Source organism: Narcine bancroftii, chromosome 2 (genome assembly GCF_036971445.1).
Source record: "Narcine bancroftii isolate sNarBan1 chromosome 2, sNarBan1.hap1, whole genome shotgun sequence".
Taxonomy (NCBI): domain Eukaryota; kingdom Metazoa; phylum Chordata; class Chondrichthyes; order Torpediniformes; family Narcinidae; genus Narcine; species Narcine bancroftii.
Window position 1 is genome coordinate 104,786,386 of NC_091470.1, and position 25,090 is coordinate 104,811,475.

At 45.5% G+C, this 25,090-nt stretch overlaps 1 protein-coding gene across 4 annotated transcripts in view; it reads right to left on the bottom strand.

Annotated features, from left to right (window-relative positions):
* Positions 1–25,090, bottom strand: part of LOC138754064 (pleckstrin homology domain-containing family A member 2-like) — a 129,990-nt gene that overhangs the window by 48,131 nt on the left and 56,769 nt on the right. For all 4 annotated transcript variants that reach the window (XM_069917814.1, XM_069917813.1, XM_069917812.1 and 1 more), the window contains one exon: positions 21,794–21,957. In XM_069917814.1, the coding sequence (XP_069773915.1) occupies positions 21,794–21,946 (153 nt within the window). In that variant the 5' untranslated portion in view covers positions 21,947–21,957. The remainder of the gene's footprint in view (positions 1–21,793; positions 21,958–25,090) is intronic.

Here is a 25,090-nt window from a genome sequence, read left to right on the forward strand (position 1 = left end):
CTTTAGGCAGTCCTTGTACTTCTGCTTTGGTGCACCTCTGTCTCGGTGGCCAGTGGAGAGCTCGCCATAACACGATCTTGGGAAGGTGATGGTCCTCCATTCTAGAGACGTGACCTACCCAGCGCAGTTGGATCTTCAGCAGTCTGGATTCGATGCTGTCGGCCTCTGCCACCTCGAGTACTTGATGTTGGTGATGAAATCGCTCCAATGAATGTTGAGGATGGAGCGGAAACAACACTGGTGGAAGCATTCTAGGAGCCATAGCTGATGCTGGTAGAGGACCCATGATTCGAATAGTACCTGCCTAAACCACCTCCTCCAGCCACTCATTCCATACACCCACCATCCTGTGTGTAAAAATGGTACCCCTCAAATCTGTTCACACTCACCTCATACCCATGTCCTGTGGTTTCCGATTCCCCTACTCTGGGCAAATGATTCCGCCCGTTCACCCGATCTGTTTCCCTGAGGTGGGCATAGATCCATGTATTCACCAGAAAAAAATAATCACAGGAAATGCCAATATCCTGGAACTGCAGAACATTACAGCACAGAAATAGGCCTCTTCGGCCCTTCTAGTCTGTAGCGAACCATTTCCTCCCCCCACGCTTAGTCGCACTGACCTGCCCCCAGTCTATAACCCTCCATACCTCTCCCAATCATGTACCTGTCCAAATTCCTCTCAAATGTTAAAATTGAACCCACATTGACCACTTCAGCTGGCAGCTTGTTCTACACCCTCACCAACCGTGAGAAGAAGCTGTTCCTCAGCCTGGCAGTACTGGCTCTGATACTCCTGCATCTCTTCCCCGACTGGAGCAACTGAAAGGTGCTGTGTGAAGGGTGGACCTCAATGATTTTGCATGCCCTCTTCAGACCACGATCTGGTAGACCTCGTCAATGGAAGGGTGGGAGACTCCAGTGATCCTCCTCAGTTTCCCCTAAACCTTTCCCCTTTCACTCTTAATCCATGTCCTCTAGTTTGTTTCTCAGTGGAAAAGGCTTACTTACCTATATTTATTCTGTTTATCCCCCTCATAATTTTAAATACCTCAATCAAGTCTCCCCTCATTCTTCTACGCTCCAGGGAATAAAGTCTTAACCTTTTCCCTGTAACTCAGTTCCTGAAGTCTGGGCAACATCCTGGTAAACTCATTGATATCTTTCCTGTAATTAGATGACCAAAACTCCCTAATTGTCTCCCCATTAATGAGGAGATTAAGAGCCAAATTCAAGTCACATTTCGAGCAGAGTGGGAAAGGACAGTGAATTTCCCCTCACTGAGAGCGACAGATGAGTTATTAACAACATTTTGTGTTGACCATTACTGAGACAATGGTGGTCTTACATTCCACATTTAATTGATCAGATGAATGGAAATATTCCCGCTGGCATGTTGGGACATGAACTTGTGCGTCTGGATCTCAATGGACTGGCATTCCAATTTGGTTCAAACAATCAGGAGTCTTGGCTTTTAACCCAGGCCAGACTGGGGATGCAGATTAAGGGTTCAAATCCGGATATGATGATCCTGAAACATGAAAGTCCACTGTCACTGCAATTGTGGTGGATACACAAAAGAGCCAGAGAAACTCAGCAGGCCCCGCACTGTTCATTGGAGGCAAAGTTATACAATGGTTCAGGCCCAAGCCCTTCTTCAAGCAACTGAAGAAATCGACTGGGGAAGGAGGGAAGAAGCAGCTGGGGGTGGAGGGGGGGGAGGGTGGGGGGCGAAATAGCACAGGCCAACTGCCAAAAGGCGGTAGTTGGACATGGATAGGAGGGCAGGGGAGAAAAGCTGAGAATATATTAGGGGAAGGGGGTTAGCTTGGTGAATGCAGAGCTGGAGATAAGGAGACTGAGGGAGAGGGAAAGAGAGAGAGAGAGAGAGAGAGAGAGAGAGAGAGAGAGAGAGAGAGAGAGACGGGGAGGGAGCTGGAGAAAAGGATGGGGAAGTGGAGGGGCTAACAGAAACCGGAGAAGTCTATGTTAATGCCTCCTGGTTGACAGGTGCTCAGGGGCGCCACAAAAGGCATAGCAGTTGGTGCAACTACTTCACAGCGCCAGCGATCGGGGTTCAAATCTTGCGCTGCCTGTAAGGGGTTTGCGCATTCTCCCCACGACTCTGTGGGTTTCCTCCAACTGTTTGAAACATACCAGGGTGTGGAGGTTAATTGGGTGCAAATTGGGTGGTGCAGACCAGTGGGCCGAAACAGCCTGTACCTTGCTGTATGTTTAAATTTTTTTAAAAAAATTTAAATTGGAAAACAACATGTCATATGGTCTTCTCCAATTTCCATTTGGCCCCTCTCCTGGCCTCCACCCCCACCTTTTTGTTCAGGTGCCTGTCTACTTTTTGCTCTGGCCTGAAACATTGGTTATGTATCTTTGGTCTCCTACGGATGCTGTGTGACCTGCTGAGGTCCTCCAGCATCTTTGTGTATTTACTGATGATTGCAGGAGGGGGACTGGGGTGGAAGAATTTAGAGCAGTCTCAGTAGAGATGGGAAAAATATTGGCCCCACAAAGTAGTAGGTGGTGGAGCATTTGCATTTCCCCCCCTCCCAAAATAAAAAGACCACCCACAATGAAGAACAATTGACCCCCAAAGGTTGGTCAAAGGTCAGGAAGGGCTTGCCCATCTTTGCGCCCTCAGAAGAGCAGAGGATTGGGAGGCCAAACCCAAGAGCCACTATTGGACCCCCACCCATCTCCAGTCAATCCACAAACAATCCAAAGCAAGAACAGCACATGCATGTGGAACGTGCCAACAGCCTGCACTGTCCAAACCCAACCATAAGATATAGAAGTAGGCCATTCAGTCCCTCAAGCCTGCCCTGCTATTCCATCATAAGATGATCCATTCTCCCACTCAGCCTTCTCCCCAGATACTCAGCCTTCATACCTTATGAGCCAGGCAGAGTGAACTTGTTCTTTTCTCTGTGGAGCAACGGGATGAGGTGTACATTGAGAGGCATTGATCACATGGACGTCCAGAGACTTTTTCCCACAAGGGGGCATCGTTTTAAGGTGTTTGGGAGTACGGTGGTGGGGGGGGGGGGGGAGGGCGCGATGGTGAATTTTTCACACAGTGAGTGGGTGCACGGAATGCACTACTGAAAATAGAGGTGGAGGCAGGTACATAGAGGTGGAGGCAGGTACATAGAGGTGGAGGCAGGTACATAGAGGAGGAGGCAGGTACATAGAGGTGGAGGCAGGTACATAGAGGTGGAGGCAGGTACATAGAGGTGGAGGCAGGTACATAGAGGTGGAGGCAGGTACATAGAGGTGGAGGCAGGTACATAGAGGTGGAGGCAGGTACATAGAGGTGGAGGCAGGTACATAGAGGTGGAGGCAGGTACATAGAGGTGGAGGCAGGTACAATGGGATCTTTTAAGAGACAATTAGATAGGTACGTGGAACAGAGAAAGATGGAGGGTCATGCTATGGAGAAATTCTAGTCAGCTGGTGGATTGAATTTAGAAGCAGGGAGATAAAGTACTAGTGAGGCCGCATCTGGAGTCCTGCATGCAGTTCTGGTCTCCTCACTTGAGGAAGGATATACTAGCTTTGGAAGCAGTACAGGGGGAGGGATTCACCAATTTGATTCCAGGTTAGCCTATGAGGAGAGATCGAGTTGTCTGAGCCTCTACTCGCTGGAATTTAGAATAGCAAGAGGGAATCTTATAGAAACATATATGAAAGATAGAGGTAGGTAGATCATTTCCATTGGTGGGGGAGACCAGAACTAGGGGACGTAGCCTCAAGATCCAGGGTGGTAGATTTATGATGGAGATGAGGAGGAACTGCTTTTCCCCCAGAGGGTGGTGAATCTGTGGAATTCGCTGACCAGTGAAGCAGTGGAGGCAACCTCAGTAAATATATTTAAGACCAAGTTGGACGGATTTTTACATAGTAGGGGAATTATGGATATGAGGAAAAGGCAGGTAGGTGGAGATGAGCCTATCATCAGATCAGCCATGATCTCATTGAATGGGGGAGCAGGTCTGATGGTTGACTCCTGCTCTTATTTCTTATGCTCTCAGAGTAGTTTATTATGCCAGCACAACACTGTGGGCTGAAGGGCCTGTATTGCAGATTTCTGTTCTATGACATTCTGCTCAAAATATTCACCGCAACAAACCGACAATGGAGCTTGCAGAGCAAAAAAAAATCTACTGCAGATGCTGAAAGTCAAACAAATGGACACAGAGTGAGAGACACTCAGCATTTCCTGCAGCATCCATGGAGAGAGAAATAGAGTGAACGCCACAGTCCTTGACTCTTGTCGGAGCTGAAAATTGAAACATGAATGGTTTCTCTCCCCGTGGGTGCTGACTGACCTGCTGAGTGTTCCCAGTTGATGTCAGATTTGGGACTGGTTCACGATTGATAAGGGGCAGAGATCAATGGATCTATTTTTCCATATGATGGGAATCCAATTATTTATTTTATTTTGACATACAGCATGGTAACAGGGCCTTCCACCCATAAGCCTGAGCCAATTACACCCCAAATTTCTCCCCCCCCCCCCCCCCCCCACAAGATTTGAAGGCTGTGATAAAACTGGAGCACCCGGTGGAAACCCACACAGGCACAGGTAGAAGGTAGAAACTCCTTGCAGGCAGCGCTGGGTTTGAACCCTGGTCCCCCAGTCACTGCCACTAGCATTGCTCTAACCACTACGCAACTGTGCAGTCTTTATAGGTGTGTGTGTGTGTATTTATTAGTTAGTATGCGATAATGTCAATGAGCCCGAGAAGGTGGTGAAATGAGACACGAGAGCTATATTCACATGGCATTTAGACAGACGGGGAAAAGACTCCGAATTTATCGTCACAAAATTTGTGGTTTTCCAGCAACAGTTTACATACAGTATGTGACTATGAATCACATTTTAAAATAAATTTAGTGCAAAAAGAAGAGAAAGTGAAATAGCGAGAGGGATATGGACCATGTGCCTCATTAGATTTTCATTATGGATGCCACACTAGGCTCTGTACTGCTCTACATAACCGCTTATGGCATCACTGGGTGATTTAAAAAAAATTAATTTAATTTTTTTTAAAAAGACATTCAGTGCAGTAAACAGGCCATTACAGCCCACGGGTCTGAGTGGCCCAAGGTACACCCAACCTGCACCGCCAGTAGGTTTTGAACCACGGAAGGAAACTGAACCCCCCGGGGAAACCTCACGCAGAAACAGGGCGAACAGACAAAAACTCCCCACCGACAGCACGGGATTTGTGCCGTAAAAGGTGATGCGCTAACCGCTACGCTAACTGTGCCTCGCTGACTTTAACTTGGCAAAGAGGCAAATTCGAATGATGTGGTAACGCTCACAAACCTCAGCATTGCAAATGGGTAATTCCAATCCAGTTAATTAAATACATCTGGAGTTTAAAAAAAAGATGGTCTTAGTACTGATGACTGCAAAACGACTGATGTGTTGAAAACACCATCTGGTTCACTTGCGTCTTACTGGGAAGGAAATCTGTTGTTAAGATTCAGTCTGTGCACTGTGGTTGACCTGTGAGCGCTCCTTTTAACCCTTCAGCTATGGGAGGTAGATTTCTCCCGATTTATGTGCCCTCCTACAATTATAGTAGTCACACGTCCAAAGTCAAAAGACCTTGTTTTTGTGTGGATGTATCTCCTCGCTGCGATAGATGCAATAATGGAGATGCCTCATCAATTTATATGTTCTGGACATGCCAGAGTCTTGAGAAATATTGGGACGAAGTACTTCAAACTTTCTCTGCACTTCTTAAAAAGTTAATTTTAAGCTTACCCTTTAACTGCCTTACTTGGAGAGAGTGGCACAACTTCAGCGGCATCTGACTTACACGTCTTAGCTTTTATTTCGAAAGGAAATGGTCCATTAGACCACTATTAACCACTCAAGGTGCTGGTTTGCCACCAGCCTCTCGAGGGCAGTGCCCAAAATGAATGCACAAACAAAAACAAATGTGGAGGTATTGGGATTCTTGCATGCAAGAACTGCATTCAACACATAGTTTGCGGCTGGGGCACTGGCCAAACTGGTCACCGTGGATGGAGAGCGTGCAAAAGGGGATTTGCAAGGACGCAACCATTGTAGTTGGTCAGAAAGGTTGGAGAGGCAAGCGTTCCATTCCATAGGTGGTTGAGGTGTGCACAATTATTAGGGCCACAGTTAATCAGGGAAAATCTTTTCTTTCCAGTATTTTATTTGGCATTGAAATTCCACACCACTTGCATACATACGGCAAGGGAAGCACCCCACTTAAATAAAGCTCATCTTCAAAGAGCTAAAAGGAATGGTGGACTGGAACTTACCAATTTTAGATTATATTATTAGGTGGTCACTGTACACAAGTTCATTCTTTTGTTACCATATATATTGATAATTTAGCCGACCGCCTTTCATGGAAAGAAATGGAATCGACTTTCACAAAGAATAACTTTATTGACAATTTTAGGTTCCTGTTTATCCTCCTCTTTATACGCTAACTAATAATCCGATAATTAAACATAATTTGAGAATATGGGCTCAACTTAGAAGGCTTTTTTGGATTTTAGAATTCTTCCCTTGCTGATCCCATTATATCTAATCATCCTATTTTTTTTTAAACCTTCTTTGCAAGTTTTTAATGATTGTCACCGATTGGGTATTAAATGTTTCAAGGACCTTTTTATTCGCAATAGTTTTGCTACTTTCGAACAATTGGTGGCAAAATTTAATTTACCAAATGCACATTTTTTTTTAGATCTTTACAAGTTAGACATTTTGTTCAATCTTAACTTGCAGCACCTAATAGCCTGAATACGCCCGAGAATGTCTGATCATGGATGCTAAGCAGGCTCAGGACTGGTCAGTACTTGGAGGGGAGACTACCTCGGAACACCAGGTGCTGTAGGTTTCTGTGAGGGGCGCTGGACAAAGTGGTGACTCTCTGCCTGCCTTACAGTGGACAAAAATTAAAGAATTTCATGTACGTTGCATTCTAAAATGTAGCGTTACGTGACAGTAAGGGAATCTTTATACCCGATTTTCTGCAAATTCCTGAGATGAATATTTTGGATTTTCAACTTTCTCATATCTCTTATTTATAATAATTTGCTTGATTTAAGAACAGCCTCATTAGTTCTGATCAAGAGTGACTGGGAACAGGGTTTGCATCTGATGAGGTTTGGGATTCTATCTGTAATTTGATTAATACATTATCTAATGTCCATAGAGGACATTTATCTAAAGAAATTCCACATCGAAAAATACAGAGTAGGTAAGGATACATGTTAAAAGTCAAAAAAATCAGATCATTTCATCTAAGGGAACCCTCATTCTCAATCAAACAAATTATATTGTATTTTGTTATAAAAAGAAATTCTAAACCTACTATCAAAAAACTTCAAATCAGAGATTAAATAATTCAAAAAGGGTCCCCACAAGTGTTTGAAAATTTAAATTCAAATCGGAAATTGAGCATCTAATGTTCTTTAAAATTTAAACTCGACAATGATATCATGGAGTCATTGAGCACGATTAGGCAATGTAACGTCCCTCCATCCCACCTAGCCATAAGCGAAATAAAAGCTAACACATGCAAGTCAGATGCCGCTGAAGTTATGCCACTCTCTCCAAATAAGGCAGTTAAAGGGTAAGCTTAAAATTAACTTTTTAAGAAGTGCAGAGAAAGTTTGAAGTACTTCGTCCCAATATTTCTCAAGACTCTGGCATGTCCAGAACATATAAATTGATGAGGCATCTCCATTGTTGCATCTATCGCAGCGAGGAGATACATCCACACAAAAACGAGGTCATTTGACTTTGGACGTATGACTACTATAATTGTAGGAGGGCACATAAATCGGGAGAAATCTACCTCCCATAGCTGAAGGATTAAAAGGTGCAGCTTTGAAGAAATTGTCGAAGCATAAAAAGTGCAAAGCAGATTTACAAGGATGTGGCCTGGACTTGAGGAACTGAGAGAGAGGTTAACTCTGTTGGTCTTTAATCACTGGGGTATTGGATGAATCGATAGGCATACTTAAAATAATAAGGGGTACAGATAGAACAAACATAGAAAGGCTTTTTCCATCGAGCTAGAACTAGACAACATGGGTTAAGGGTGAAAGTGGAGACATTTAAATGGAACATTAGGGGGAAATTCTTCACGCAGGGTGGAGCGAGCTTCCAGCTGAAGTGGCGATTTCAACATTTAAGAAATATTTGGACAAGGATGGGGTTACGGTCTAGATGCAGGTCAATGGGACTAGGCAGAATATTAGTCCAGTGGGAAGGACAGTCCGAACGGATTCCCATGGTTCCACAATAAGCTTTGACTTCGTCTTCCGTGCTTTCGGAAAAGCTCCCTTCGGGAGGTCACATAGCAAGCAGCCCCACCACATATCAGGAACACACCACCCCAAAGGCGCATGGCAGATGTTCCCCACAGCAAGATTAAACAGTGCCACTTGGACACAGCAGAAGGAAGAGAAGTAGTGGGGGAAGAAAAGGGAAAACACAAAACACTTCTGGCCAGACTCCAGATGAACCAATCACAGGGCAGTGCTACAGTAAATCAGACCACATTACAGATTCGTGTCTTTAATACAAACAGCCCTCAAGACCTACAATTGAAAGCAATGCTGCCCTATGCATTAGCCATATGCCACATCTGGCACAAAGAGAACCCAGATGTTCCCAATTCCTCTTCTGATTACGTTAATCAACAGAGCTTAAGATACAAAATAAACGCTCTTCACAGTGGAATTCCGGATGAGGTCATTGCAGCAGGGTCAATTCTGCCATTGAAGAGGGAATTGGATGAGTACATAGATGTGAGGGGGTTGGAGGGAGATGGGCACGGAGGAGGTAGGCGGAACTAGTGGAGTTTCATTTAAATCGGTGTGGACTAGAAGGGCCGATGTGGCCTGTTTCCATACTGTAATTGTTATATGATTATATGGATAGCTCAGTGAATAGAGAGCTGGAGGAAAGGAGTCAGGGAGATAGGGAAAGAAAGAGAGAGAGAGAGAGAGAGAGAGAGAGAGAGAGAGAGAGAGAGAGAGAGAGAGAGAGAGAGAGAGAGAGAGAGAGGAGTGGTCTAGCAGAAACTGGAGGTCTATGTTGTTGGCATCCAGTTGGATGGGGCCCAGTCAGAATATTAGGTCCAATTTACAGGTGTTCTTGGATTGACCATCCAAGGCCATGGACAGACGAGGAGTGTGGCACAGAATTGAAATGGTCGGCCACTGGGAGAGCCCTGCCACGGACGCGGACAGAGTGAAGATGCTCAGCGAAGCCATCTCCCAGTCTGCGTCCAGATTCTCCGAGGTAGAGAAGGCCACATTGGGTGCAGCCTACAACTCCTGCCGATTGAAGAACATGCTCCAGGATCCAGCGATCGAGGTTGTTTTGTGAACAGACCAGTGGATATCTCAAAGTAAGACGCAGTACAAAAGTTCAGAGTGGCCATGAAACATCAGTTGGTAAAGGGCTACATCATTTTACTATCCTGGGGTTCATTCAAGAGTCTGATAACGGCGGGAAGGAAATTATCCTCGAACATGGGGTGCATGAATGTGAGGCCAGGGTGGGATAAGTCTTTTAATATGTTGGCTGCTTTTCCAAGGCAGTGGGAATTATAGATGGAGTCGATGAAAGAAAGTGTGGGGCAATGGTCTGAGCCACATTCATAACGCTATGCAGTCTTGGCCAGAGCTCCCAGAGAAAGTGATTGAGGCAAGTTCAATCGCAAAGAGTTAATCAGGTACATGGATAGAAAGGGTTAAGAGGGATATGGGCCTAATGCAGGCAAATGGGACTGCTTGCCCCTTTTCCATGGGTACCTTGTCCCAGGAATTAACAGGGAATTAACCGGATAAGGGTTCAGTGGAAAAGGAAAACACATCAGCATTTCACACCGGGGGTTGACAGCCTCGACTTCCCACTCGCATCCCCAGCATCAGCTGATGCCGGTGTGCTGATTAAACCAATGAGAAAAGGACAATTTCCATCCATTCCATTTAAAGGTTCAACTCTCTGATCCCCTGGGGATAAAAACGTTCAGTGGAAAAGTAGTCAGTGTCTCGGTTAAATCCCAGTGGAAATGGCACAAACCGTTTCCTATCCTGGGACACTGCACGGACAATTAACTGGGATGCCAGTGGCAAAAGGACTGTAGACACTTTGCTGAAGTGGACAAGTTGGGATGCATGTCCCGTATCTGTTTCGACGCATGCATTCTCAAGGGCAATTATCAATGGGAAACAACACCCTGATCTCCAAAAAATACTCAAAATTTGCTTCCACATTTTCAGAATTTTACACAGCATTTTCTACCCCTCGCTAACCAAGGGCGGGCTGCCACAAACCTCCCCTCTCTGAGCACGGCCACAGAATACCAATCATCTGCCAGAGATCCGGTAAGTTCAGTAGCAAAACCCAACTAGACCCACTGCTCACATTCCCTTTTACATCCCGATCAATATACCATCTATTTTCATGCATACAAAACACACAAAAACTCTTTTTCCTCACCTGGTGATTCTAGGACATTTATTTTACATGAAATATGAATTTAAATTTATCAATAAAATATTCCAGATTGAAGGATCAGCCCCTCTAGCATCACCAGAGTCTCGAAGATGCTGGACTATTAAAGGTTCACTGTGACCTCCTCTCTATCTGATTTCTTGGAACTTAGAACACTACAGCACGGAAAAAGGCCCTTTGGCTCATTGAGCGTGCCGAACTGTTACTGCCTTGCACCTAGTCAATATCCCCCCCACCCCCATCCCCCTCCCATCTATATACCTGTCCAAATTTTCCTTAAATGAGCCCGAACTTCGACTGGCAGCTCGCTCCACACTCCCGCCACTCTCTGCGTGAAGCTCCCCTTAAACGTTTACACCCTTAACCCATGTCCTAAAGTTCACCGAACTTCAGCTTGCATTTTCTCTTTCTACACCCCTCATAATTATTGTACGCCTCCATCAAAACTCCTCTCATCCTAAAATGCTCTCCAGAGAATAAAGTCCAAATCCGTTAACCTTTCCCTGTAACTCTGTTTCTCAAGTCGGGGCAACATCCTAGTAAAATTTGCCTGCACTCTTTCAATCTTATTAGTACCTTTCTTGTGGTTAGGTGACCAAAATTGCACATAATACTCCAAATTTCACTTCACCAATGCCTTATACTATTTCACTACAACATCCCAATTCCTGTTCTCAATGCTTTGAGTTAGAAGTCCAACGAGCCAAAAACTCTCTTTATGACCCAACCTACCCGTGACAAATTCACTGCAACTTTCTCCATCGCTGTGGCATCAGTGGTAATAAGACAGAGAATCATACTATATTTGATCCCTCAACTACACCTGCTGATCAACAGTGTCACCCCTTCCTTTGACGGTTTCTCTTATGTTAGCCACCCTTCCCTGCTCTCCCACTTCCTCTCTCAGTCACTCCTGCACTCGTGCTGGGTGTGACTAGGACCAACGTTCATCACAAGCCTTTCCACTCCAATTCATTCTCTTTCTCTACTGCCTGGATGTTGATTTGCAGACAACGTCACCGGCTCAGGCCCAAAACGTTGATTATACAGGTTGAGTACCCCTTGTCTGAATATTCGAAATGATCCAAAATACAAAACTATTTTCGTCCATGGCCCCATAAGGTAATATGTTATAGAGTTCAGAAATCACAGTCGGAGAACAGGACAAATTAGTGCATTACTGAGCATAGATATTTAAATACCTGTCTACTTCAGTTAATTTGTGCAGATGTAAATATCTGTATTGTAATGTGAATGCATGATCTTTAGGTCTGATTGAATTAGTGCATTTTTTTTTAAATGGTGTTCCAAAAATCTGAAAAAAAATCCAAAATCTAAAACACTTCTGGTCCCATGCATTTCAGATGAGGGGTACTCAACCTGTACATCTTTACTTCCTACAGACGCTGTGAGACTGGCTGAGTTCCTCCAGCATTTCATGCTTTTATTACAATCACAGCACATAGCCTGAATACGCCCGAGATTGACTGATCGCGGAAGTTAAGCCAGGCTCAGGACTTGTCAGTACTTGGAGGGGAAATGTCAGCCCAGGAACACCAGGTGCTGTGGGTTTCTGTAAGGGGGCGCTGGACAAAGTGACGACTCCCTGCCTGCCTTATGGTGAGCAAACGTTGTATGTTACATTCTAAATGTAGTATTACGTGACAGTAATGGAACTTCTGACTTTCTCCCCATTGCTGTTCCACAAATCTTTTCTAGTGAAACATGCTCAAAATTTCCCAAATTATTCCCCTCTTCTGTACCCTTGCTGAAATGATGAAGAAAGTCCTCTTCAAAACTTTGCAGAAATTCCATCCTACAAGTTTGACCTAACTCTACACTGGGGTAGTTAAGGAGCCTGGAACCCCTGCTATAAAGTTCTTGTTATCTCCCTCCCTCCAATTTCCCTGCAAAATTTGCTCTTTTTTACACTTACATCACAGCAACTTTTAGAACATAGAGCATTGCAGCACACTACAGGCCCTTCAGCCCATGGTGTTGTGTAGACCTATGTAAACTTCCTCTACAACAATCTAACCCTCTCCTACCTCACACCCATAATCCTCTATTTTTCTTACATCCATGTAACTATCCAGGAGTCTTTTAAATATACCCATTTCACCTGCCAACACTGCCCCTCGCAATACATTGTAGGTACCTATAACACTCTTTGTAAAAACAAACAGTCCCAATGGCTCCCAAAAATTTTCCTCCGCTCATCTTAAACGGATGTCCTTTGGTATGTACTATTGTTGGCCAAGGAAAAACGTGCTGACTGTTCAACCTATTGAAGACCCTCATAATCTTGTATTAAGGCACCTCTCTCGCATCCTTCGTCCCTGCAAAGAGAAAAGCCCCAGAACTGTCAACCCTGCGGAAAGAAACTGTGTCTTTATAAGCACTTTGCTCCTTGTCTCAAGTCCATTGATCATCCAACTCTAACAGTTCAACCCAGGAAAACAGTGTTTCCAATCCTCGGTGCAAAAACAGTGCAAAGATACATACAGACATACTATATATACAAGGGCAGCAGGGTTAGCGCGACGCTGTTACCGGGGTCCAAATCCTGCACTGTCTGTAAGGAATTTGTATGTTCTCCCCATGTCTGCGTGGATTTTCCCAGGGGCTCCGCTTGCCTCCCACCGGGAATGTAGGTTAATTGGGCGGCACGGGCTCATTGGCTGAAATGGCCTTTTACCATGCTGTCTGTCTAAATTTAAAAATATACACAATTGCACAGAACCTGCATACACGTCTTACATACATGTATTAAAAATAATTATTAATAAATAAGAGTCAAAGGGAAGAAGGTCTTCCTCAGCCTCCTGGACATTCTCCCTTTCCAGTACTCTTTGACCAAGATTGCTTCCAACAATCTTATTTTCCCACTTTCCCCATCTTTTAGGATGTATTCCCCAAATCTCCCTTTACTTAATCAAGTCAACATTACCAATGTGATTGAGGCTCTCCAATCTTGACAACCAAACTTCTGAGAACTCACTTCGAGCACGACAGCACAGAAACAGGCCCTTCTAATATATGCCACACTATTTTTCTGCCCTAATCCCACTGACCTGCATCCAAACCATATCTCTCCATAACACGTACCTGGCCAAATTTTCTTTGTAAAAGTCAAAATTGAGTCCGCGTTCACCATTTCAGCCGGCAGCTCGTTCCACACTTCCACCACTCTCTACATAAAGAAGTTCTTCCTCATGTTCCTTTAAACTTTTCCCCTTTCACCCTTAAACCACGTCCTCTAGTTTTCTTTTTAAACTCGCCAAACATCAATGGAAAAAGCCTACTTGCATTTATTCTCTCTATACCCATAATTAGAATAGACCTCTATCAAATCTCCCCTCATTCTACTGCACTTCAGGGAATAAAATCCTAATATTTCCCTGTAACTCAGCACTACAAATCCCAGCAACATCCTACTAAATCTTCTCTCCACTCTTTCAATCTTATTGATATCCTTCCAATAGTTAGGTGACCAAACCTGCACCCAATACTCCAAATTTGGCCTCACCAATGCCTTGCACAACTTCACCATAACATCCCAACTCCTGTCCTCAATGTTTTGAATAAGAAGGCCAAATATGTCAAAAGCTCCATCTACCTGTGACGTCACTTTCAGGGTATTATGTATCTTGTATTCCCAGATCCCTCTGTTCTACCGCACTCCTCAGTGCCATATCGGTTACAGTGTATGTCCTACTTCGGTTTGTCCTTCTAACGTGTCCTTCTTCACACTTGTCTGCATTAATTTTCACCTTCCATTTTGCAGCCCAGTTTTGAAAGCCTTCCTTACCATCCACTATTGTGTCACCTTCTCGAGCATTTCACGAGCTCTGCCCTACAACTAAAGTTCAGAAGTGGATCGCCCCAGTGACCTCAAACCTGAAATAATCTCAGGTGTGCACACAGCATGGTTACAGGCCATTTCGGCCCATGGGATCTGTGCTGTCTGCAAACCACTCGGCCTCATTCCTGCAACTTATTCAGAATTCTGCTTGGCCAGCGTTCCAGAAGCAGTGGATCTCAATCCGAGGCATTGTCTGTCACTTACCTCAGACTGATGGAATCAGATAAGAGTCTGTGCTCACAATCCAGAAAGGAGAGCTGCACCTCGGCCCACACATAAACCACAGGGTGTGGGACCCATGCACACTGCACTGGTCTACAGGAGAGCAGATGTCATTTTCCTCTGAAGTCTCAGAGTTCTTTGATCACCTCAAGACCATGGGCCAATGCACAAAAAGGCAACACACTGCCGTCAGATTTGCAAAACTCCCGGAGAGGACTCATTTTACATGTCTACTCTTTAGCCATGGGAGGAGACACCTCTCCAGATTATGCTGCTACTCAATAAATTGATGACATTTCTTAATTTTGCATTCCTCTTTACCTCTGGTAAACTTTCACCTCCCCTTCCCACTTCTCCCTCCCCATCTGGGTTTGCTTTAAAAAGGTTCAAAAGTCCAACAAGCTTAAAGGCAGTTTCTTTCCTGCAGCTATCAGAATGAACCCTTCAAGTGTGCCCTCATCCTGCCCTTGCTTGTTGCTGATTGACATCGCTGGGATTCCACCACCCACCCACCCCCCCCCCACCCCGCCTCCATGCCCAACTGATTGGATCTCACGGGATCATTGTCAAATTGAGGGCTGGCAAGACGCCCCCCCACCACCCTGCATGCAACATCTTTCAGATACTCCCATCGAGAAAGAGATACAGGAGTATCAGAGCCAGAACCGCCAGTCTGAGCAGCTTTCTGCGTCAGAACCAAGGATCTGTATTGCCCATTGTTGTTCGTTATATGCATTAATGATCTAGATGATGGGGTGGTGAACTGGATTAGTAAATATGCAGACGATACTAAGATAGGTGGAATAGTGGATAATGAAGAAGGTTTTCAAGGATTGCAGAGGGATTTGGGCTGCTTAGAAAAGTGGGCTGAAAAATGGCAGATGGAATTTAATGCTGATAAGTGTGAGGTGCTTCATTTTGGTAAGAAGAATCAGAACAGGACATACGTGGTAAATGGGAGAGCATTGATGAATACAGAAGAGCAGAAAGATTTAGGAGTAACGGTACATCGTTCCCTGAAGGTAGAAACTCACGTGAATAGGGTGGTGAAGAAGGCTTTTAGTATGCTGGCCTTTATCAATCATTGCATGGAATATAGGAGTTGGGAGGTGATGTTGAGATTGTATAAGACGTTGGTGCGGCCTAATTTGGAGTTCTGTGTGCAGTTCTGGTCGCCTAATTATAGGAAGGATATAAACAGAGTGGAGAGAGTGCAGGGAAGGTTTACCAGAATGTTACCTGGGTTTAAGCATCTAGAGTATAGGGAGAGATTGGACAGATTAGGTCTTTATTCTTTGGAGCGTAGAAGGTTGAGAGGGGATTTGATAGAAGTATTTAAGATTATGAAAGGGATAGACAGAGTGGATGTGGATAGACTATTTCCGTTAAGAGGAGGAAAGATTAAAACAAGAGGACATGAGTTAAGAATTAAGGGGCAGAGGTTTAGAGGTAACATGAGGGGGAACTTCTTTACTCAGAGAGTGGTAGCTGTGTGGAATGATCTTCCAGGAGAAATAGTGGCGGCGGAGTCAATTGTATTATTTAAGAAAAGGTTGGACAGGTATATGGATGAGAAGAAGATGGAGGGTTATGGGCATTGTGCAGGGAGGTGGGACTAGAAAGGGGTGTTTGGTTCGGTGCGGACTAGAAGGGCCTAATGGCCTGTTTCCGTGCTGTAATTGTTATGTTATGTTAATAGCAATGCCTACAAAAGACTGTCTAATTCAGTGGTTTACCTTTTTCTTTCCACTCACATACAACTTGAAGTATTCCCTATGCCATCAGTGCTCTGTGATTAGTAAGGGATTGCTTCAAGTGGGGCGTGGGTGGAAAGAAAGAGTTTGCAAACCACTGTTTTAATCGAACCTAATTGACTCATTACGTGCACGGTTTCATAACTCCAAAGGAAATGGGCCAAAGACAATTTTTCTCAAGCAAAATATTTCAGTAACAATTAGGTCTAGAGCAATGATTCTCAACCTTCCATTCCACACGCACACCACCTTAATACGCACCGATGGCATAGAGAATACTTAAAGTGGGATGTGAGTGGAACGATTCTTTCATTGAATACCCCTACTCCTTATTAAACTAATTGAATAGATAGAGCATCCAATAACTCATGAACATCATGAAATATTGTATTATTCTCACCACCAGCTTGAAAAATGCTTTAAAAATATACATTGGATTTCCACGCCAGGTCATTCAGAACTTGAGAATCCCCCCTCAGTGAACTAGCCTCCCCAATCCTTTGTGGTACCAAACACCTGAGATTCGCCACCCTCTGCAAGATGAACCCAAGCTTTAAATGACCGAGCCTTACCTTTTAACTATGTTTGTTTAATCAAGACTTTCCCACCATTGGAAACATCTCAACATCTACCTGCTCCTTCGAAGACTCAATAAAATCGCTCCTCATTCAGAATTCCAAAAAGTAGAGGACCAACTTTTTTTTTTAATATAAACTACTCTCAGAAAGGGCAATCCTCGCATTCCAGGAAAAAAGCCAAGGAAATCTCTTCTGGACCCCCTGCCTATCTAGCATTATGCCTTCTTTGATCAGAGAATCCCAAATTTATAAGCAGTGCAGGTGAGTGTTTAGTCATTTTAAACAAAGGTGTGGAAATTTAGAGCTAAAGTTAGAGGCGCTAGTGGAGGCACGGGGCGGGGTTGGGGGGGGGGGGGTGGTTTGGTAGTACAGACCACACCAAGTGACACCATCAGAGGAGGTAACACAATAACTGTCTATAAAATTTTGGTGCCATGTTTCAGCAGAAATTTATCATTTTTTATAAAAAATATTCCTGTTGTTAGTTATAACAACAAAAACATTTCCCGTAAGCCCAGCTTACATGCATCAATGCGTCTACAAGGCTAAAACTCTGCATTAATTTACTTTGAACCTTCTAACGTGCTCCGATCCGGTCAGAGGAGTAGTTATTACCCAATCATGCTTCGAATCACATGGTTTTGTCTGCACGCGCCTCAAGCCCTTGCTGTTGTTTTCGTTGCTGCTGGGGTTTTTCTTACAGTCGCTGCTTTTGCCAAATGCTCTGGTGTTTTAGCTACAATATTGTGGTCATTAGCATTTGCGAACTTTTTTGAGAATGAAGTGGTAATTAAAGGAAGAGAAGAATCAAAAAAGGTTTCCGCTCAGTTACTAATAATGTTGCAATTCAATGTAGAAAGATTGTACTAAACAATTTTGTAGTTAGTATTCATATAATCTAAGAGGTCCAATGGTGGGTAGGCCCTTGGGGGGGGGGGGGGTGGTAACACCGTGAGTTACCTCACTGAGTGGCACTAACCCTAGTGACGTCAGTGGTTAGAGTTCAGGTGAAGAAGTTGCTTTGAGAGGGCAAGTCTACCAGTTCCCATCTTGAAAATTTCTTATAGGAACACAACTGAGAGTGTTCTGACTGGCTGCTTCATTGTGTGAGATGGTGTATTGGGAAGGGTTGTAGCTGTCACATGACAGCACTGCCCCCTACCTTGTTGAAGGATTTAGGTTTGGGCCCACCCCACCCATTAGTGCACACCTGCCATTGATTCCATGTAAATTACCTGGACCAGACTCTCCAGCCTGCCTGTACTTGGCATTACTCCATTGGCTGTTGTAATTGGATTAACCTTCGTGTCACCAAGCCACTTGACCCTCCAGCACTATACAAGGTGCCACGTGTTCTTTGTTCTCCCTCTTTGCCAGCTTGGGACCACCCTGCTTCATCCCAGGCCTAGAAATTTGGAATGGCGCTGGAGAAACTTGATAAGATGTGCACTGTTTAACCATTTAATTAGTGTCCCTTGTAGCATAGAGCCTTGCCTGAACTGAGTCAAGGGGTGATGGGGCATTGTAGTGATTTTTCCTTGATTGTTGTATATACCAGTTCATACTGTGTGTGTGCATTTTGCTCCCATGCTATTTTCCCACATTCATTATTAATTGCCCGCTACTACTTTCCCAAGGCTGCTGTAAACTGCGCGTGTGCGTGCCTTGCATCTATTACCATTTCCTACTCTTGCCTTCTGTAAATAAAAATTCGTTTCCTCACTCAAAACAGATGGTAGCTGCAAAGCATCGGACTGGAAGGGTTTCCAGAAGGTCATCAAAATGGCCAAGAAGATAACTGGGGTCTCCGTTTACTCTACTGGCCGTGCTGTCTAAATTGGACTCCAGGAATTATTGAGGACCCTTTCCATCCTGCACACAGTATCTTCAACACACTTCCATCAGGGAGGAGATACAGGAGCATCAAAATCAGGACAGCCCCCCGGCCCGGGGAGGGGCAGCCCGGCCCGGGGAGGGGCAGCCCGGCCCGGGGAGGGGCAGCCCGGCCCGGGGAGGGGCAGCCCGGCCCGGGGAGGGGCAGCCCGGCCCGGGGAGGGGCAGCCCGGCCCGGGGAGGGGCAGCCCGGCCCGGGGAGGGGCAGCCCGGCCCGGGGAGGGGCAGCCCGGCCCGGGGAGGGGCAGCCCGGCCCGGGGAGGGGCAGCCCGGCCCGGGGAGGGGCAGCCCGGCCCGGGGAGGGGCAGCCCGGCCCGGGGAGGGGCAGCCCGGCCCGGGGAGGGGCAGCCCGGCCCGGGGAGGGGCAGCCCGGCCCGGGGAGGGGCAGCCCGGCCCGGGGAGGGGCAGCCCGGCCCGGGGAGGGGCAGCCCGGCCCGGGGAGGGGCAGCCCGGCCCGGGGAGGGGCAGCCCGGCCCGGGGAGGGGCAGCCCGGCCCGGGGAGGGGCAGCCCGGCCCGGGGAGGGGCAGCCCGGCCCGGGGAGGGGCAGCCCGGCCCGGGGAGGGGCAGCCCGGCCCGGGGAGGGGCAGCCCGGCCCGGGGAGGGGACAGCTTCTTCCCACAGGCTGTGAGATTGATGAACAATATCTTGTAATTGAGTAAATCATCCCAAATATTTATTTTTATTTACGATGATTATTTATATGTTCTGTGCATTCTGTATGCACCGCAGTCCAGAGAGATGCCCATTCCTCAGTCTGTGTATGTACAATAGATGAAAATAAATGAACTTGAAGACCAGCAAGCCTGCCACTGAAGTATTACAGAAGTAAATATCACCATTGGCCAACGCTCCCGCTAAATTTTAGTCGTCAGTGTGCGCAAAAATTCTTACGTTGTGCAAATTTATTTCCTGTGGCAAAAGTGCTTGTTGCAAGATCATTTGGACACAGCCTATCTCTCATGGCTAATAAAACTGTATTGGCGTGTTTTTATACAAGTATGATTGGATTCAACAAAGTAACTGATTTAGTTAAGACTTTATGCTGTGTGTGCGCGCGTGCGTGTGCGCGCGTGCGTGCGCACTAAGATTCAGCAAATCTCATGACAGACACCACCAAAACAGAGTAGAAAGCTTAGTTTTGCATGCTATCCAGGTGTCATGTGCAACAAAAAAAGTCACCCCTCTCTGGTGCCATTTTGGATTTTAAAAATTCACTGAAAACCACAATGTAAATGAAGTCACAAGATTAATCACGACAAGGGCCAAACTGGGTTTTTAAGCAGGTGGGCATAACAGGCAAATCAGTCTCATTCACTGCAGCTTCCAGGCAAACCAAGAGTTGTTCAGATTTGAGGTCAGCAAATATCCTGCTAAACAGCCAGGCAGGGCCAACGGGCTGAAACCCCTCCGACGTTTAGCAGTTACAGGCAAATAATCTTCAGCTCACTTGCCCCCTTTGGAAAAGCTCCATTAGCCTTGTGGTCACAGTGTTCCCCCTCCATCCTTCCCCTCCCTCTGTGGGCCAGAGGTTTACATGAGTAGGAATAGCAGCAGAGAGAACCGGAGAAAACAGTTCCCCGTCTGGTGAGCCAGATGGACGAGATCAGAAAGCGTGTGGGTGCAATCTCAATCCTGAAGATCGGTTCAATTCAGACAATGAACCCAAGGAGTTCAATACATTGACATCACATCATCATATTTTCAGATCTTTCAGTAACTAGACTTGTAAAGGCAAGTGATGGCCACATTACATAAATCTTCCCCCCCAAAAAAAAACTATATTCACAATAAATTCAATAGACAATGAAGATTTTGCTTCCCGAACACATTTGGGTGTATTTTATAGATTCTAGGCTGCTGATCACGAAAATCACCTTAAAATTTCCCTATCACATACCCTTTTTTAGATATAACCTATTTTAGTGATTTCCCATCAGATCTTAAGTCTACTTCAACCATACAAAACCCCATGAAGTGTGATGAGACACTGAAAATTCATTTTTTGCATTCGCACTTGGACTTCTTCCCCGCTGATCCTAGTGCAGTCGGTGATCGACGCGGTGAAAGGTTTCACCAGGACATTGCGACCACGGAAAAGAGGTATCGGGGCACCTGGAATCTATCAATGCTGGCCGTGGCCGACTATTGTTGGACACTGACACAAGAGGCATCAGATGCTGAGTACAAATGAAAGTCGGCGGCAAAACATTTTTAGGTCAGTTGAACGATCGCGATGTGTCAGCATCATTATGTGATTAAACAGGCTAAATTCAACAAAAGTTAATGTTCCTCCAACTTCCTACATGATACAGCAAATCTGAAATTATTTTTGTGTTCAGTATGAAGTTGTCGATCATAACCCCCAATTTATTTTTAAGAAGCAGACGTTTTGAACAACCAATGTCAAAGTCCTTTCACATCCTTAGTGTTATATGCATACGTTTCCATCACTGTTCATTGCTACATACGTTGTCTATTTAGCACCATCGCCACCATTGTGACTTCCTTGTCGTTGCTCTCCCCTCTTTCTCCTTGGTCTCAGTCCCTCAATGGCCAGTAGCAGAAGGACTCCAGGCCAGACATTCTCAATGGAAGCTGTACAATTCCTCCCCCACCCTGGGGGCCACAGCATATTTAAGGAGGGGCCACTGAATGAATTTTTTTTAAAAAGTAGCTGGTAGGAGAGAGGCACGGAAGAAATCTGAGTGCTCCACAGGGAAGGGGGCCCATAACATGGAGCAGAGTCCACAGGGGGGGACATAGCCACAAAAGAAGAGTTTGAGAATGGCTGGCCTCGATTGTGGTCCTTCTGCTACCAGATGTTGAAGGGCTGAGATCGTTGCAGATACCTGGCCCACCCCAAACACCCCTAGTTTTACCAAAACATTACAGAGGGGGAGACCACTACACCACAGATGAATGATCCGAGGGCACACAAACCTGGGGGTTATCCATGTACCACAACAGTACATTGTCCGAAGTGTCCAAGATAAAGTATCGTCGGAGAAATTTCCCCCTGCCTTCAACTTCCTCAATGTCCAAGAATCCGCAGACGCGGCTGTGTCGATCCACGTAAGGCATTTCTACTCTCATTGATCATCACACTGAGAGGAACAAAACCAAGCGTTAAAATGTTCAGCGTGACCTTTCAGAACACATACATTTCAAGCATTTTTAAAATCACATGAATTGGGAGGGATGGAAAGATACTAATCAGCCTGTTAAACGTGTCCAAGAACACTGGCTTCTGATTGTATTAATCTACAAGGCTACAAGACATAGGAGCAGAAATAGGCTATTCAGCCCATCGAGTCTGCCCTGCCATTTAATCATGAGCTGATCCATTTTCCCCACTCCCCAGCTTTCTCCCTGGCTAATCAAGAATCTATCAATCTCGGTATTAAATACATTCAATGACCTGGCCTCCACAACCATCTGTGGCACTGTAACATGCCACCTCAAAGGGTTTCCTCCCAGTGAGGCTTCCCAATCTGCTGGTCTCCCCCCTCCCCCCTCCCTCCCTCCCCCCCCACCAGAGGGTCTTTAACTTCAGATTCCAGCACCCGCAGTCTCCTGTGCGTCTCCGTGATAAAACGACAGTCCTGATGCATTCTTATCCTGCGCTCAAGAGTGTCACGGTTAGCGTAATGGCTAGCGTAACACTGTTCCAGTGACCCAGTTATCAATCTGATGCTGTCTGTAAGGAATTTGTACGTTCTCCCCATATCTGGGGGAGGGGGGTGGGGTTGGGTCAGATGTTAATTGTAATGGGGTAGCATGGGCTTATGGGCTGGAAGGGCCTGTCTCTATGCTGTATGTCTAAATTTAAATGAGGCCACACTGTGTTCTAAACCACTGTATACACATATTTGTCTGTTTGGGCAATGGCTGACTGTGCCCAGCTCCTCCTATAGGCTCCAGAATGTTCCACCGCTCCCTGCCTAGTGCAGAACAGTCGAGCAGCACGGATGCGCTAAAGGTATCAATTGTTTCAACTTCAGTCTTTTGGTGCCTCAGCCAAGGGTAAAAATCTCTCTCCAAGGCACTGCCTTTGGGGCAAGTTGAGAGCCTGTCCCCTCTTATCAGTTGCAATGCAAGTAGCTCTAATAGCAAAGAGAAACCAGAGGATGGCCTCACTACCTCCCACAGCATTTCCCCCTCAGTTGACTTTGATGTGAGAAAAATGGCCATTGCAACATTACCACTGGCTCATTGCAACAGAGGGTTCAGTTCAAAGCACTCAACAGGCGGTTGTGTTTCGGGATGTGTGGACAGGCAGAGATAGAGATTATCCTCAACTTCCTCATTTCAGTGTTCACTCCCAGCACTGCACAGTGTTCCGAAATATATCCCAGTCTCGCCAAGACCAAAGACGTGGTTCTCTTTCTCGATCTCTTACCCTCTCCAATTGGATTGTCAGAAGAAAAACCCTTCAGATTTTGATTTTAAATCAGAAAAATTCAAGAGCCCTACTGGTGACAGGCAACAGCTTATTTCAAAAGCAGCTCTTGTTCCCATATTTCACAGCTCAGTCACTGCAAAAGGCACTTGTGAAATTATAACTAAGATCAGCAAAAAAACCAAAGAATAGTTTAACATGAAGAAGACTGAAAATTATGTACGGAGATTTTTCCTCTTTTCCCACCCAGTTAACGCAGCGATTAAAATGGGGCACTGCCGGTGGAATTTCCAAGTTTTTATTTTGTGGGAAGTTTCGGACTTTACTCTGAAGCTTGTGGGGCCCAGAAAATGACATGCCATTTCGGAAATTACGTTCACCCTTTGCTTTCATTGTGGTTCTGTGACAGCTCTATCAGCATTGCCCATTCCACCAACTCGGATCGACTTGAAACAGCTGCCAAGACTTAAGAAGACCCAGTCAGAAATTCTTTCTTCCCCCCACCCCCCCATCCTCCCAACCTATGTCAGATAAAATAGTTGAGGACCTTTTCCACCCCTCACCCAGCATCTTTCAGCTCATCCCATCAGGAAAAAGAGATCCAGGAGTATCAGAGCCAGCACCACCAGGCTGAGGAACATCTTCTTCCCACGGGCAGTGAGAACGCTGAACGACCAAATGAACGCCCATACAAAACCCTCCAAAACTCTACTATCTATTGAATAATATTCAAAAACGTACCAGGCTGTAGGTTAATGGGGTGTAATCTGGGCCAAATTGGCCTGTTGCAGTGCTATATGTCTAATTTAAATTTTTAATTTTTATGTATATTTATTGCTCGTGTCATGTCTGGTTTTGCATCTATATATTTTTCACTGAGGATCGGAGAACACTGTTTCATTGGATTGAACTTGTACAATTTAATGACAATAAACTTGAACTTGAAGATACAAGAGCCAGAAAACCTCCAGATTCAAGAACTATTTCTTTTCCTGCTGTTATCAGACTCTTGAATTAACCTCCCCAAGGTTTAAAAAAAAAGATGTCCTGCACTGCCCATATCCTGCACTGTATGAAACACAAAAGTCTGCAGACGCTGTGATTGTAGTTAAAAACACACCAAAATGCTGGAGGAACTCAACTAGTCTTTTCAGCGTCAATAGGAGACAAGGATATATCACTGATGTTACGGGCCTGCACCCTTCTTCAAGGAATAAGTAGAAAAAGCCAGAAGCAGGACATCTCGGAATTCAGAAAATGGGGGAATGAATCCAGACCAACAAAAGGTATTACTCGGATATGACAAGGGATGAGGTAAGAATTTATCATATTTGTGGAAAAGGAGATGGAATGGGGGAAATCAGATAGGGAAAGGCAACGGGGGAAGGGGGGGTTTAATCGAAAGCCAGAGAAGTTTATATTAATGCCAGCCGGTTGGAGGGCGTCCAGTCGGAAGATGGGGTGTTGTTCCTCTAATTTACGGGTGGTCTCAGTCTGGCAGTGCACGAGATCATGGACACACGTCAGTAAGGGAATGGGATAGAGAATCGAAATGCACACTATTGTAGTAGAGCCGAGGTGCTCAACGAAGCGATCTGCATCCAGTGCAGGAGGACTTGGGAGAGTTTGTACATGAATCACAAAAAGTTGGTTTGCAAATGCAGAAGGCAAATGGGATGTTGGCCTTCATTGCCAGAGGGATTTAATTTAGCAGGAGGGAGGTTGTGCTGCAACTGTACAAGTTATTGGTGAGGCCACGTCTGGAGGATTTCATGCAGTTCTGGCCTCCTTACTTGAAGGAGGATGTACTGGTTTTGGAGGTGGTGCAGAGTGGGGTT